Source organism: Equus przewalskii, chromosome 20 (genome assembly GCF_037783145.1).
Source record: "Equus przewalskii isolate Varuska chromosome 20, EquPr2, whole genome shotgun sequence".
Lineage (NCBI taxonomy): Eukaryota > Metazoa > Chordata > Mammalia > Perissodactyla > Equidae > Equus > Equus przewalskii.
Window position 1 is genome coordinate 16,544,251 of NC_091850.1, and position 17,340 is coordinate 16,561,590.

At 33.7% G+C, this 17,340-nt stretch overlaps 1 protein-coding gene across 23 annotated transcripts in view; it reads left to right on the forward strand.

Moving 5' to 3' along the window:
• SLC38A9 (solute carrier family 38 member 9) overlaps positions 1-17,340 on the forward strand; it is a 124,264-nt gene that overhangs the window by 73,159 nt on the left and 33,765 nt on the right. For all 23 annotated transcript variants that reach the window (XR_011530576.1, XR_011530579.1, XR_011530577.1 and 20 more), the window contains 7 exons: positions 2,249-2,370; positions 2,508-2,571; positions 2,807-2,900; positions 4,514-4,684; positions 9,503-9,562; positions 12,363-12,557; positions 14,547-14,654. Coding sequence is in view for 13 of the 23 variants with exons in the window: in XM_070587576.1 (XP_070443677.1) it covers positions 2,249-2,370; positions 2,508-2,571; positions 2,807-2,900; positions 4,514-4,684; positions 9,503-9,562; positions 12,363-12,557; positions 14,547-14,654 (814 nt within the window). In the remaining 10 variants the exon portion in view is untranslated. The remainder of the gene's footprint in view (positions 1-2,248; positions 2,371-2,507; positions 2,572-2,806; positions 2,901-4,513; positions 4,685-9,502; positions 9,563-12,362; positions 12,558-14,546; positions 14,655-17,340) is intronic.

The window sequence follows — 17,340 nt, forward strand, 5'->3', positions numbered from 1 at the left end:
AGTAAGATCTCCTCTTGTATAGCCAAAGTAGAGACTTCCAAAATATTCTAGTGGCATAATTTTTTAACTTTTTCTTTCCCTAGGCCTTTACATTAGTGATTGTGGTAAAGTCTGGGTTCCATAAGAGAATTATCTAATCCCTCTGGGTAGTAGAAGTAATCTAGTATCTCCGGATCTGGTTCCAACCTCCTAGAGCCTCTACTTGTAGAATCAAGCTTCAGAGATGCTACCTGGGTCATTCTAGGCCTGACTGTGTTATGTGCCTGGAAGTTATCAGCATCGTACACCAAGTTGAATTCCTTTTGTTAACTGAAAGTGAGATGACTCTAGTAAATCAAGTATAGAAACAGTGATCTAAAATTAACAATGACCTTTTTTAATGAACGTGTATGTACATTCTCGCTTATTTTCTGAGAATCCCAAAATTATTTTTCCTGAAAGATTATTAAGGGAAGAACAATATGAATCCACAGGTCTCAGGTCTATACAGAGTTATAGCTTTTTATTTCTGAAAATTTCCCCATTTACCTTACTATTTTTATTCTAAAATGGGGAAGGGAAGAAAATGATTTGGCTGCCAACATCTCCTAGATCCTTGGTAATAAAAGTGTGGCCTGCACAGGCCAGCAGTATCAGCATCCCTGAGATCTTGTTAATAATGCAGAATTTCAGTCCTTACGCCAGACCTACTGAATCAAAATCTGTATTTTAACAAGATTCCTTTGTGAATCACAGGAACATTCAAGCTTGGAAAGCACTGCTCTAGAGACCACTGTCAGAGTGTGAGACCCAATCCTCCAATTTTTCTGTATCTTCTAAGAATTTGCCACTTCTTATCCTCCAGCTTCTAATCCTGCCCTCTATAACTTTTGATTTTCTCTTTTTCTGAACTTGCTTTCCTAGCTGTTATGGTTTACCTCCTGCCTGATGCAAACATGATTCTGCCCCTTTTTTCTTCTAACTTTATGGCAGAAGACAACAGAATTCAGACCCAAGAGGATTGAGGGTAAAGAGAAAGCAGCGGACCCATTTCCGTATATGCTTTTTTATCTTTAGGAAGTAGTTGTTTCCAAAGCCACACCAGACATAGCATTCAAGACATTCTTTGCCCACAAGACACCACCAATCATAGGCATAAAGAGAAAAGGACTTGACACTTTTTCTTTTTGTATCAGTCTATAACCTGTCTTCCTATTGAGGCCTAATGTTCCGTTACTTCCTTGAAGTCTTCCCTGACTGTTCTAGTCTCCATTATTGTTTTCGTCATACAGTATACCATAGAATTGAACACTTAATTTTCATTCTATCTTATAGCCTTGTCTAATTGCTTTATATGTCTTTCAACTGGAATTTAAACTTCTTGAAGTTAGGAGCTGTATATCATTTTTTTCTTGAACGCTAGACCTAGCGCAAAGTTGTAGATGTACATAATAGGTGCTAAATGTAAAAAACTATTGATTTATACCAGTCAGCTCCTGTGTCTTTAACTACTATATGTAAAGATTACATACCCCTCAAAGGACTGTTCTCAGGGAGATAGGCAGAATTCCATCAGGAGGCTATATTTTTTTCCCTGTAGAATTAGGAAGAAATCTATGGGGGTAGATTGGGATCTCTCTGTGTGTAAAATAACATGTGTCTCTTCAGTTGTTTTCTCTGGCTCCTTCCCTTTTGCTTACATCGTTCATCTTTAAGAATCCTTGCTTTGCCTTTTCCTTAAGCCAACTCAGCTCACCTTTTTTTTCTGCTACCAAGCATTTACAAGAATATTCTATATTTATTCTTTCTTTCTTTATTTTCTATTGACTCCTCAATTCTTTATAGTTTGAGTTCCCTACCTGCTTCTTTGCTAAAACCACCCTCACATAGGAGTTCAGTGACTACTTGATTCTTGAAATTCCCCTCTCTTAAGGCCCAAGTCTCCTCCATCCAAAATTCCTTTCTTTGCTGGCTCTTCATCCTCCTTTCTGATGACAATGAAGAGAAAAATGTTTTGACAGTCGCGTATTCTAGGAATTCATTCTCATTTCAGATAAACAGTTTATTGTTTATAGTCTTTAAACTCTTACTCCTTTAGATCTTCTACTACATTTGAGAAAGAATTTTTATATTCATTAATCAGGGATGTATGGTATTTATTTGTCCAGGGTATTTAAAAATATGTCTAGATTTAGGTACTATGATGTATAGAAAATACCCTATTTTGCACATTTACGAGTCCTAACATTTCTGTTTCTTTTTTTACCAGATTGCCCCAGATCATGTAGTTCCAGCGCCGGAAGAGTGCTATGTGTATAGTCCTTTGGGTTCTGCTTATAAACTTCAAAGTTACACTGAAGGATACGGTAAAAACACCAGTTTAGTAACCATGTGAGTAAAACTACTTTTTGGAGCATAACTTAAACTATGTGTGAATGAAAATTACTGATTATTTTAACTTTTGTCTTAATTAAAATGTTTGAAGAGTCAAACTCCATATTTTTACTGCTATTACTCTCTGTTTTCAGTTTTATGATTTGGAATACCATGATGGGAACATCTATACTAAGTATTCCTTGGGGCATAAAACAGGTAATATAATTTTTCAGCACACTCTTTGCCTGAATTTTTTTCTTTTTATATTGTAAGTTTTATGATAGAGGTTTTAATAAATCTACACAAATTTATTAAATAAAATAGATGATTATATTTAATTTTCAATTAGTTGTCATGTTTCTATCATAATTATTTAGGGTAACAATATGGTTGCATATGAACTCATTCTAACATGATGATATATGTTGTTCTGTATTTTTATTTCTAACAGGCTGGATTTACAACTGGAATGTGTATCATCATACTGATGGGCCTTTTAACACTTTATTGCTGCTACCGAGTAGTGAAATCACGGGCTATGATATGTAAGAATTTGCCACAGTAAAAATAGATTAGTGATGTGGGTATTAAGAAGTATTTCCTGTTGAGGTAGATCACTAATGTGAACATTCCATGTATGTGTTAACTATCTGTTTTGTGCCTAAAGATTTAGTTCTCTAACTCATAGCATTAGCTGAACTGATATGTTAATGAATTAGTGGCTGCCTTTGAAATTCAGAAAGGGTGGGAGTTCTTTGCGGAATGCATTTACTTTGGTGCCAAGTTCCTCATAAGAATAATTATAAAAGTCATAATGTTAAAATAAGGTCTTTGCCAGAACTAAATTGAAAATTCTATGATTCTTAACAGCTAATAGTGACTTGTTTTGACCTATCCCTACCAGAAGACTTAAATGTTAGAATCTCCTAAAAGTAGAAATTATAAACAGAAAAATATGAAATGAGCAATGTGTCCTTTGTAGTGAATTCTTAGTTGTACCAACGTGTTACCTCCACTCATCTCTGTGGATTCTGGATCAGGGAAATACCTTTTTATTTATTTTATTTATTTATTTATTTATTTTGAGGAAGATTAGCCCTGAGCTAACTGCTGCCAATCCTCTTTTTGCCGAGGAAGACTGGCCCTGAGCTAACATTCTTGCCCATCTTCCTCTGCTTTATATATGGCACACCTACCACAGCATGGCTTTTGCCAAGTGGTGCCATGTCTGCACCCGGGATCCGAACTGGCAAATCCCGGGCTGCCGAGAAGCAGAACATGTGAACTTAACTGCTGTGCCACCGGGCCAGCCCCAGAAATACCTTTTTAGATTGTTTCAAAGTTGTTGAGGACCTAAATAGGCATACAGTATTTCACTGAATCTTAGCAAGTATGAATCAACAGACCAGGCTTTGCCTCCAGTTTTTTCTGTCTCTATTAAGCAGTGGTATATCTTCTCTTAATTGTATTATTTATTCGTATCCCTTTCCTATTTGTCCACAAGTCCCTTGGTGCTCTTATAGATCTGTCAAGTTCTTTATATGATGTAGGCATTAGCCCTTTTGCTGTTACTTATTGTCAATTTCTTTCTCATTCAGTATTTGAATGGCTTTTGTGTTTTAGGCGTTTGTTTATATCTGCCTATCTTTTCTATTATAATTTGTTTCTTCAGTTGATTAAAAAGGATAACTTTTCAGGTTCTATTTTTACATTGTCTTCTAACTTTTCTGTTATTTAATTTTTAAATTCTTAACTCAGTTGTCTGAAATTTAAGTTGGCATATGGCATAAAGTATGACTCAAGAAAACTTTCCTTCATATTGTTATTTAAGTGTTTCAAATATTTATTGGATAATATCTTCTGTCCTTTACTGATGATTTTGTCTAGCCATGGTTTATTACTTGTCCGTATTAATTATAAAGTTTTATATTATAATCTATTTCTCAGATTATCTGTACTATTTCATTGACTTACATTTCTTTTTATGTGTTTGTTCTATAATTAATTTCTGTTACTTCATGATATGGTCTAATATCTGGTGGTGGAATACCCTTATTCTTTCGCTAAATATTTTGAGTCAATTTGGGGAACACAAATTATGAATATAGAAGATATAACTAACATCTAATTTTACTCTTCCTCTTTTATTTTTTTCTAGCATCAGTGGATACCACTACCTGGGAATATCCAGATGTCTGCAGACATTATTTTGGCTCCTTTGGGCAGTGGTCAAGTCTCCTTTTCTCCTTGGTGTCTCTCATTGGAGCTATGATAGTTTATTGGGTGCTTATGTCTAATTTTCTTTTTAATACTGGAAAGTTTATTTTTAGTAAGTATCCATATCATATGCTTTAATGGTTACTTTCAGATACAATAACTACTGTAATGTTTTAGTTTCAGCCTTAAACTCTGGACTTGGGCTCAAGTAAATAGTAATACTTGTAATTCTGGAAAATATACTTGATTCAATTTGTTTTCTGTAGTTATGGTCTCAAATATAATATATATGTTCATTTCCAAAACTAATTTTTGAATAAATAATATTTTTTCAAATTCTCTAATTAATATAAAATATCTGTAAGTCCCAGCAGATGTTTTAAGCATTGTTTTAATCTTTACCACAAAATTTTAGTGTAACAGAAAAGTTTATGAAGTTCATTGGTGTTTGTTGCTAAAGAATTTAATCTGTAGAGTCTCAAGGAAACATTTCAATCACTTATTTTCAAAATATTAGAATCTAAAATTAGGAAACAGAATAAAGGAACTTATGTGGTAAATATATTATTTACATACCACAGAACTGTAGTTTTCCCAAATCGGCTACTTGAATTCTGAAGAGAGCCTTATTCATTCAGACCAAATACTCTTTATAATATTTTTAAATTGGATGGAGAAAGTTTATTATTTGTTGAATGAGATTCCAAATTTATTTCCCCAATGACTGATTACTTAAAATTTAGTATATTTTAAGCTGACTTTTAAGAAACTCTATATATTAAAATCTAGCTTTACATGAAAACCAAATTTCAAAATAAGTTGTAACATAATCACAATAGCTAATTTCCCTAAGAGCTTTTGAGGAGAGGTGAGTGGGTGGGATAAATTCTGTTTTTATTTTAAACAATAAAATTAGCATTTTAACTTTTTTTATTACCAAGCATTTTTATTTTATGAAAAATTATGAAATATTTCAAACTACCAAAAAAATGCAGTCTAACGTAAATACCAGTGCAACCACTAATAAGTTTTCGTGTCTTAACATTTTTCCATATTTACGTTAGTTCTCTCTTCTTACAGACATATAATTGAGGCCCCATATATATTCCTTCTCAATCTCATTTTCCTTCTTCCCTAAATTTGGTACATGCATGTTTTTGTTCTTTTAATACATAAATATATAAGCAACATATAGTATTATTTTGCATGTTTTTAATCTGTATGAATGCTTTTGCAACTTTTTGTCTGTCATCATCTTCATTAATACACAGTTATAGTTCATTTTAATAGCTTTATAATGTTCTGTAATAGGAATGTACTATGACTTTTTTATCCATTCTCTTGTTGATAGATGTTTAATTTGTTTTCAGTTATTTTGCTATTACAATCAAGTCTTTATTAAAAATTTCTGGAATTTAGGATATTCACATTTTCAACTTTACTAGAAATTACCAAATTGTTCTTTGTCATTCTTGTACCAGTTAGACTCCTACCAACAGTTTATGAAAGTTCCTCTTGTTCCACATCCTCACCCACACTTGGTATTATCAGACTCAAATTTTACCACTCAGCATGTGGGTTTCTCTTCATAACGAGTGACATTAGGCATCTTTCCTTGATTATACTGGTCAGTAGATAGGTTGTTCATACTCTTTGTCCATTTTTCTATTGGATTGTTGGTCTTTTTCTTATTTATAGGAGCTCTTTGTAAAGTTTGGATATTAATCTTTTTTCTGTTATTGCATTGTAAATATCTTCTAATTAGTGGCTTATCTTCACTTTGTCTATGGTGGCTCTATTGTTTAGAAGTTTTTTATTTTACTTTCAAATTGCTCAGTCTTTTCCATTATGGCCTATAACTCTTCGCAGACATTTTAGAATTAACTTGTCAAATTCCACAAAAAAATCCAATCAGAATTTGATTGAAATTGCATTGAATTTATCAGTCAGTGTACCATTATGTATGTACCAGTACAATAATTGATGTCATTAGGGTACTGAGTTTAGGATTTGATTGGAATTGCTTTGGATTCATTGATGTGGAAAGAATATCATTATATACTAAGTCTTCCTATCCACGATCATTTCATGACATACTTCTCCATTTATTTAGGTATTTTTTAATGTCTTTTAAATTTTTCATGATTAAGATCTTTCGTATCTTCTTTTTAGACTCATTCTCAGTACCCTAAAATGTTTTTTGTAAATATAGTTTTAATTAATATACGAACACACACACTTTTTATTATAGAAAATTTCAAACACATACAAAGGAAACAAAACAGTATAAGGAACCTTCATGTTCCCCTCACCTAGTTTCAACAATTATCACCATTCTGCCATTCTTGAATCATCTATGCCAGTGTTTCTCAACCTTTTTTTCATTATTACCCCCTTAAGGAGACTTTTTAGACATTTTTTTCCTAATCACTCCTCCAATGAAGTTTTAATATCACAGATATACTGTATATCTCTTTATGAACTGTGTACATATCTGTGCTTTGTATGTAAAAAGAGTAAATATTTTTCACTCCCTAGGGATGAATTTTTTCCCTCTTCAGAGCAATATTGTACCCACTGAGAAAATATTATCTATGCCTATACCCACTCCTCACCCCAATTAATTATTATTGTATCTACAGTTCTCTTTTTTTAGATAGAATTTGCATTCATTGAAATACACAAATCTTAACCATACAGCTTTGACAAATGGATACATCCAATGTAATCTACACCCCCTTCATGAAATAGAACAGTTCACCTCCCCAGAAAGTAGTGATATGCTTTGTAATAATAAAAAATTCAAATTATTTATTACTATCTTTAAAAAACCTAATTAATTTTTGACTGTTTATCTTGAATCTAGCAAAATGTTGAACTCTTGTTAATTCTGATTTTGTAGATTCACTTTGGATTTTTTATTTAGATAGTTATATCATCCATGAATAATGAAAACTTTTTCCTATCTAGTCATTATCTTTTAAATGATTTGTATGTACACATATATCTATATTAATATACATACACACTTATGTTTATATATATATACACACGCATGTATGTTTACATATACACATATACAGACATGTTTATCTTTTTTAAAGTGTAAAATTGCATAGATGCAGTGCTAGTAGATCTCCTTATACTGTTCCTGAGGAAATTTTTCTAATGTTCCACCATTAAATCTTATGTTTGTCGTGAAATATTGATTGTACCCTTTAGTCATTTAAAGATGTTCCTGCCTGTTGTTTTCTTAAGCATTTTTATTAATGTGTGTTGAATTTTATCAAATACTTTATCTATATCTTTTGAAATGATTGTAAAGTTTTTCTCCTTTAAATTGTTAATAAGGTGAATTAAATCAATACAGTTTATAATATTTAAGTCATTCTTATATTCTGGGATAAACAAATTAGTTTATTAATCATGATGTACGTTTTTAAATTTCTTACTGGATTCAGTTTACTTTTGGGAGAGGTGGGGCTAATATTTTATTTAGAACTTTTGTGTCTTTTCATAAGAGATATTGGCCTATCGTTTTTGTTTCTCATACTGTCCTTGCTGAATGTTGGTGTCTTAGGGCTGCTGTAACAAATCACTATAAACTGTTTGGCTGAAACAAGAGAAGTTTGTTTTCTCACAGTCCTGGAGACTAACAGTCTGAAAAGAAAGCATCTGTAGGGCTTTGCTCCCTTCAAAGCCTCTAGGGAAGAATCCTTCCTTGCTTCTTCCTAGCTTCTGGTGATTGCTGGCGATCCTTGGCATTCCTTGTAGCCGTATCACTCCAGTTTCTCCCTCTGTTTTCACGTGGCTGTCTCCCCTCAGTGTGTCTGTATCCAGATTTCCCTCTTATTAAGGACACTGGCCATTGAACTTAGGGCCTACCCTAATGCAGTATGACTTCATCTTAATTTGATTATATTTGCCAAGACCCTATTTCCAAATAAGGTTACATTCTAAGGTTCCTGATAGACGTGGATTTTGGGAGACACTATTAAACCCACTACACTTGGTATTAAGATTTTGCTAGCCTTATGTAAGTTTTTGGCATCAGAAATTACATAAAGCTACATACCTTCCAATCTTAAATCACTAATAACCCTTGGAGATATGTAAAAACGTACAGCACTGAACTACTTCTGTTATTCTATCTTGAGAAGCATAGAGTGGAGGTTAATAATTAATATACTTAACTTACTTTATGACCTTAAAATCTAATCCAGCATTTTTTACCGTCTCATTTAAGTTTCATAACATCACACACTTTATTATTAATGCTTACTAAGGTTATAAAAGGTTAATCTCAAATAGAACAAAGTAAATTCCCTCAGGCTAGCCAGAAAACACATTTTTTAGTTATTCCGTCATTCACTATAGAATGCTCAGGTATTTGCACATGCTTTTTACTTTGCTACTTCCTCTAATATAACTTAGTGGTGCTTGTGATCAATAGTTACTATATAGCCTTTGGTTTATAAAAAGCATGTAATATACTTTGTAAAAACTTTAAGTGATTTTCCAGATAAGTTTGGCTGTTACGAGTGTTGGTTTTCCCCTTTTGCAGACTTTAGAACTTTATATAAGATGTGACTATATTTATATAATATTGTGAGTGTAAGAAAAGAATTGTACACGTTATCTTTATTCCAGGGCTTTTAACTAAATTCAGCCCTGTGGGTAGATTTTTTTCAAATTCTCAATTATGTAAAAATTTTCCACATTGGGACTGTGAAGCCAATGACTTTCGCATTGCTGTAAGAGGAGAGTGCTGAAGAAGGTGAAGCTGTGTTAACAATGAAGTAGTCTTGGTTCAGTGTACCAGATAATAACAGTAGATCTTAAAAGATTTTTATAGATAAAAGACTTTAGAGAGTAATTGATTTAGCATCTTTCATTCAGTATTAAATTATATTTTTCCCTTAACTTTTAGATTTTATTCATCACATTAATGACACAGACACTATACTGAGTACCAATGATAGCAACCCTGGTAAGTAGTTTGGAATTTAAAGTTTATCTTGTATCTTTATTCCCCACTTTGCTCCAAAAAGGATTTAAGGTAGAACCTATCACTTTATTTTAGGCTAACGATTAATGCAAAATCACTATCATTATGTTAACTGAGTCACTGTTACATTGTTGGCGATCAATGTGTTAAAAAAAAGAAAAACTCCACTAAAGCTTGTGTCGCTGTGAGCTTAACAATATTTAGTTCGCATTATACAACTCACAGTTTCAGCCCACATTTATAGTATCCATATTTGCCTATGAATAATCGATACATATTTTCAAGAACCTTTATTGCTGCTAATTGTTTTGGAAGTCTAGAAACATAATTCTCAGTTTGTTAACTTAGTTTTTGACATTTATTGTTTTAGTTACTAATATTTAAGATACCCAAATCTGTATCTCATCAAATAATTAATTTTCTAATAATGAACAGAGGTTAGTAGGTATGGAAAAATAAATTGAAGGTTTGGCCAAAAAATTTTAATTCCTTAGAAAAGTTTTTCTTTAATCAATTTATTTATTAAAAATAAATCTTTGTGGCCTATGGATTTATCCAGTATGGCAATCATAGGGAAAGTAAATATAAAAGCTAATGTAACCTTGTTAACAGGATAACACCTAAACCTTTTGTGTATTTAGATTCCAAAGATACTAAATTGATATATTTTTTTTTTTCTTGAGAAAGATTAGCCCTGAGCTAACATCTACCACCAATCCTCCTCTTTTTTGCTAAGGAAGACTGGCCCTAAGCTAGCATCCATGCCCATCTTCCTCTACTTTATATGTGGGCCACCTACCACAGCGTGGCTTGCCAAGCGGTGCCATGTCTGCACCCGGGATCCGAACTGGCAAACCCCAGGCTGCCAAAGCGGAACGTGCACACTTAACCACTGCGCCACCAGGCCGGCCCCTAAATTGATATTATTTTGATGGAGGTATACATTGATCACTAAGAGGACAATTTATTCAATACATATTTACTAACACTGTTATGTGTCAGGAACTGTTCTAGGCTCTGGAAATATAATGAAGAGACAAGTCACTCCTCTCATGAAGCATGTATTCCAGTGTTTGCTGTTCAGTGTATTACTTTTCCCTTTAATTAAACTGATTAACCTGTCTTTAGTTAACACTAGAAAATGAGCCAGTGAAATACCAGATTTTATTCCTGTGGATCCACACAAACACACACACACACACACCCCTACCTTTGAATAATTATACTAAAAGATTTTAGTATAATTTTAAAATATATCTCTTGTAACCTATCCCTTACCTCAGAATTTTCAAAGAACTGAGTAACATCCTTGTCTTAAAATAGAAATTTATTTTACTATACCTATTCTGATACCAGTTGATAAAACTTGTTTAGTAATATCTAATAGGATTTCTTCAGTAGGGAGTCAGTTCGTTGTTGAGTTCATAAATATCACAGTTACACTGATGATTTGGAGAGCACCATCAGTCAAGTCAGTTACTTTGCATAGTGATATCTTATGTTGATACTAGTGCTTCTTGATTCTTCTTCTGTTTATTTTGAACAGTGTGTTAAATAGTAAGAATATGAAACAATCCATCTCAGTTAGTGTAAAAAATTACGACTGACATTTATTGAATACTTACTGTGTACAGCCATTGTTCTAAATGTTTTACAACAACTCTATAAGATAGCTACTGTTATCTCCACTTTCTAGATGCAGAAACCAAGGCACAGAGAAGTTGACTTGCCCCAAGTCACATAACTATTAAGTGACAGAGTCGGGATTCAGTCAATTTATTTCCATAGCCTGTGCTCTTTACCACTGTAATTATTAGCACAAGAAAAATTCAAGTCAATTTACTTCTGTCTAGAGCACAGGAAAAAAGTGCATATTAAAATGCTGACTAAGAAGGAAGGAGAAAGAAAATTAAATGTTTGGCTTTGTGGCATGCCAAATAATGGATAGAGAGTAAAACTCGAAACAGAATTTACAATGAATATGTTGCTTTCTCTTTGACTAGTGATGAGTATAATTGTTGCTCAGTATGTGTATTTTTCACAGCATTAAGAATTCTTTACAAAGAGCTGATTATTAGCAAAAGCACTATTAGGAAATTAGAAACACAGTGAGAATAATTTCTGTTCCATCTGATTAACAGAAGAAATTGCCACTTGTAGATCAGTATTAGGAAAAATACAGTTTCCTCATTTCCTGGTTCTCTGGATAACATCTAGCCTCTTAGGCTGCTATCATATGTGATAAACTTCCAGAAGAATTACTCTGGAGTGCTGGAATTCAAGATTCCTAAGCTATAAGCAGTAATTAGGTTTCGGCAATACCATGGCAGCCATATCAGTGATGTTCAGCTTTTATTCCAAACCCATAGATTTTGTTTATCATTAGAAGAAACCTGTTCTTTTACCTTTGTATGGGTTATTAGCACAATGAACAATTACCCTGAGTGATATTTCTTATATTATTGTATAAATAAAACCAAATACCATCCAGCCTAGTATTTTCTCTCTGGCAATAGAATCAAGGGATATTTAGTGGGATATTTTTATAGTTTCCAGTAGGAATTAATGATATACTTCAAAGTTTTCTAAGATTCCCCCACCTTTAATTATTTACAGATAAAAGATTCCTAATATATCTAAATGTAACTGTCTGTTTTTTCCAAAAAGGAGAAGCTTAGTATTCATGGTAAAAGCTGAGGTTGGTAGAGCAAGTGTCAGTCTCTGGGAGTAGTCATTTTCTGTTCTTCCTGGTCTTCTCTAATCTGATGCTTTCCTATTGCAGTGATTTGTCCAAGTGCCGGGAGTAGTGACCATCCTGACAATGGCTCCATGATTTTCTACGCCAGTGACACAGGACTTCAGCAGTTTGAAAAGTGGTGGAATAAGTCCAAGACAGTGCCTTTTTACCTCATAGGGCTCCTCCTGCCACTGCTCAATTTCAAATCTCCTTCATTTTTTTCAAAATTTAATATCCTAGGTAAGTCGAGGCACTGTGTTGTGGAACCTCTGTGCAGCAGATAAATACGTGCTGAATTCTGTGGCTGGGGAGAACATTATCTTCCAGGCTTGTTCATCTGTGTTTAATTTGTCCACTCATATGTTACCCTGCTTTTTTATTTTCTTTATGGAGTTTGGCACAGAGAAAAATGTGGATGACCATTTCAAGTCAGGTTCTCGTTTTTTTTTTTTTAGGACTAGTTATTGGGTTTCCTATTCTATCCTTACTGAACAACTCTTCCTCATTTCTTCTGAAGGTACAGCTAGAGGAAATAACTAAGATTTCAGGAGGAGAGATTCAAAGTGATTATTATAGGAATTCTCAGTTCTGAGAGTTGGAAATATTAGAACCTACTAAAGGAGGTTATGGAATATTTCTTCCTACAATTTCTATTTAAGAGTGTAGAATAGAATTATCACCTGGCTTTCAACCTGGGATATCCTCTAGTTCAAGCTCCTTAGGTTTATTCTGCTTTTACTCTCTTCTTCAGTGCTTTTTCATTCTTGGAATACTCTTGCCTCCTTAAAGAAACAGACTCCTTTCTGTGAGCCCTGTTTTTTAGGAATTTCTAAAATCAATGAAGAAATTTCAGAAGTTTTCGAATCACTGAAGGAATATTTTGACCCTATCTTTTTTTACAACACTGAGCCTTAAGATGGCAAAAGGAACCCCCAACAAAAGCTCAGATCTGGTTAACTAAAGAGAAGGATATCATTCATAAAGAATTGATAACCCCAAATAGACTATAGGATTTCACTTCCTCCCTGTAGACCTGATCTCCTGGAGTATAAAATACTTAGATTACTCATCACATCAAGGGAGGTGGCTTTTGGGTTTCCAGAAGACCAAAGGAGGAGTATAGGATATTTCTTTATACCTCTCTGCCTCACAATAGGATTCATTGTAAGACTGCCACAGACACACACAGGAAATAAAGAGTTGTGATTTTATAAGCTTTGGCTTCTCATTTTCATCCCTTCTGAAGCAGCTAAGCTCCAAACCCACAGTAGAGCTTATATAGCTCATTTGTGGTTTCCTGATTTGCTTGCTGACTTTCCTATGACACAGATCTTGTAGAGTTAGCATATGGACTTAGAGAAAAATTTGGTCAATTGGGCAAAACAATCATCAGACTTCTAATCAGGTTGATTATTCTCCACGTCCTTGAGGATATTCTGTTTTGGCCCTTTTTTATGGTGCTTTCCCTTTCTTTTAAAATGATGGCTTCTTTAGAGGAATTAACATTTAATTCCTATGGAAACCTTTTTGGATTACCTAACTCTATTCCATTAAGACTGGACTTAATTCCTTAAAAGGAATAATCCTCTAACTTCTAGACTACTAAAAAATTCCAAGTGCCCACTTTACCCTGTGTATACACCTGTGAATGGAATCTAGAATCTTTCCATCTAGCAAATAGTACTACCCAATCAAAACCTCATCTAGATACTAGATCAGATTGTTCACGGATTATTTGGCTTATTGCCTTTCTCACGTAGTTTTATGATCCACATTCACTACTTTTCTTTCTTTATCTTCTTAAACTAGATATTCTGACAGACTTTAACAACTTGTTGATCTTCTCTAATACTTCCAATACAAAGAATAAGACTCAGTTTTATGTTGTCTTTTTTTCTCCTATGTAACCTTGCTATTTTGTAATGGGCTCTCTGCATGTTTCCTCCACTAAACTCAGCTCATGAGTAAATCAGGCAGTTTTGGATTCAGCAATATGAATATCTGGTTCTTCTTAGGCCTGCTACATAGTTTTTTGCTTTGTTTTCTGATGACTCACATAGCTTGTTTCTGTTCTTTACATCCCACCTGGGTTTTAGTGGGTTTAATCAATGAAGGTAATAATTTTCCAAACTTTGCTCAGAATGTAGAAACAAAGCTTGATTTTGAAATAGTCTGTAAAGTACACAAAGGTGATAAATGATAAAAAAAATCTGAATTTTTTTCTCACAGGCACAGTGTCCGTTCTCTATTTGATTTTCCTCGTCACCTTTAAGGCTGTTCACTTGGGATTTCATTTGGAATTTCACTGGTTTATGCCAACAGAATTTTTTGTACCAGGTGAGCTGTTATAGCCAAATAAAGAATTAATAAATTACAATAATGTGATCTTTAAGTTAGCTATTGTTAACTATTGATATTCTAGAACAAGTAGTGGTAATTTTTTATTATGAGTTTTTTTATTAATGTTGTTAAGCTAAAAAGAAAAGTACAGTTGAAATTACTCTGGTTTTCTTGCAGTTAGGGGTAACCAGGGCCCTTTGTCATTTATATTTGGGAGTTGAAGTTCATTGGAGTTACAGTGCAATTGAAAAATCAAGAACTCATTCTCTCGACTTTTCTGAGAAAACATACCCCTAGAATTTCAGAGACTGAGAACATGGTCAGTGATTAATATATGTGGATAACGCTGCTCATTAACATCATTGTTCTCCTTATGGGTTATTTTTTTTTTTTTACTATTGCCTTTTTCAGGCTAATTAAGATGGTAATTATTAAGTGTTCCCTCCCTCCTTTCTTTTTTTTTTTTAAAGATTGGCACCGGAGCTAATATCTGTGCCAATCTTTTTTCTTCTTCTTCTTCTCCCCAAAGCAACCCCCCAGTACCTAGTTGTATATTCTAGTGGTACGTCCTTCTGGTTCTGCTATGTGGCTTGATGAGCAGTGCCATGTCTGTGCCCAGGATCTGAACAGCGAAACCCTTGGGCCACTGAAGCAGAGCACGAGAACTTAACCACTCGGCAACAGGGCTAGCCCCTCTCTCCCTCTTTTTTTTTTTTCATGTTATAACTTGGCAATTTCTAAAATTTCACCCAAATTTAGAGGATTTGGGACATGATAAAAGCACCGTGAAACAATGAATGGATAATGCTACATGAAGAGTCAGATTAGAAAATAGAAGTGACTCTTAGACTAGTATCTTGAAAACTAATAAGGAGAAAGTAGTACAAAATTCCGTTGCTGGTTTGGAAAAACCACTCTCTTTCCATTCAGGTAGTCTAGAATTTCAAGTCTCTATTCTTTATCTGGTGTTACTCTCTAAAGTTTTATAGTTTTTGTCCACTACATCTTTATTTCTTTTGTTACAACATTCCTATGTTTTCCAGGTATACTGAGTTGGTAGTCACTGGAAGTTGTTGTTTACGTTACCATGGTTACTTGTTTTCAGATTATCTTGGCTGTATTAGCTTTGATTTTTTATTTCTATTAGAAACCCACAAAGACTAAAAGGTCAGTGTAAATTCAGGATAAAGGAAGTACCGGGGCTTGAAAGGCATCCTTCTCTCTGTTTGTATTTAAAATTGGACACTGATGAAAATGGCAACTTTAAGCTAGTTCTTCCATTGATTGATAAAAATAGTCTAGGATATTATTTCCTAAAATTAGATCCACATTGATTTATGTTGAGTCTTAGTGATAAAATTTTCTGCTAATGATAGAACATTAGAGATAAATATGAGGGAAGCAGAGAATATAAATAGTTATTTAGAAGATGGAAAAGAGAACATATTTAAATAGATATTAAGCCATTTATTTCACTTTACTTCATTTCTAAATGATATGAAGGGAGAATCATGAGGACTAAAAGAGGCTTGTGTTAATATTTATGGTCCTGAAATTAATTACTCTATTGCGATTGAAGAACTTCTCAAGAATAAAAATATGTCAGAAAATCTTTTTAGTAAAAGCTTATTAAGAATCAGAGAACTTTGGAGGGTGTGAATCTTTACTGTCCTGATGAAGAATTCACATAAACGTGTAGTTCTGATTGAATCCTTTTTTATATACTCTTGTTTCTAAAAATTTGTTTTTCAACGCAGTAGATCCCATTGCCCGCCCTCCCGGGTAACTGGAAAAATAAGGAGAAAAAACGTACTCATGTATTTCATCCTATCCTTTCCTGCCTACTCAAGGACTTTACTTTTGCAGTTATCCATTCTTTCTCCTTAATCATATCATCAAATTTTGCCTTTACTGAACTATTCCTACCAGTATATAAACCTGTCTCCCAATCTAAAAAGAAAAACTCATATAACCCCACATTCCCCTCTAGCTATTGCTTCCTTTTAAAGAAAAACTGAAAGAGTTGCCTATGCTTACTGTCTCCACTTATCTTTCATTTTGCCTTGAATTCACTTCTGTTAGGCTTTTGCCACAGTCATTCCACTCATGGTCCAGTCTTGATGACCCATGACTTCATCTTGCCAAATCTAATGACCAATCCTCACTTCTCTTCTTACTCAACCTATCAGCAGCATAGGGCACATTTGGTTACTCCATCTTACAACACTTTCTTTACTTAACTTCTAAAATCCCATTCTCTCTTGATTCTTCCACATAATTGCTCCTCATATTTCTGACCTCTAAATGATGGAATCATCCAGGGTTTACTATCCTCACCTCCTTCTCTCTACCTTTATTCCCTAAGTAATGTCATCTAGCCACCTGGGTTTATATTGTCTATATGGCAACTAGTCCCAATTTTATATTTCTAACCCAGATCTCTCCACTGAAATCCATAGTCATATATCTGCCTGCCCCTTCTACATCTCTACGTGGATGGCCAGCAGGTATCTCAAAATTAAATTTACAAAAATCAAATACTTGTTTCCTTCCTTATCCACTCCCATCTCACCAACCTGCTTAAGCTGCTCTTCTCTATGTCAGAAAATGGTAGCTCCAATTTTCCATGTGCTCAGGCCAAAAACTTTGGAGTCATACTTGACCTTTTTTTCCACCCTCTATA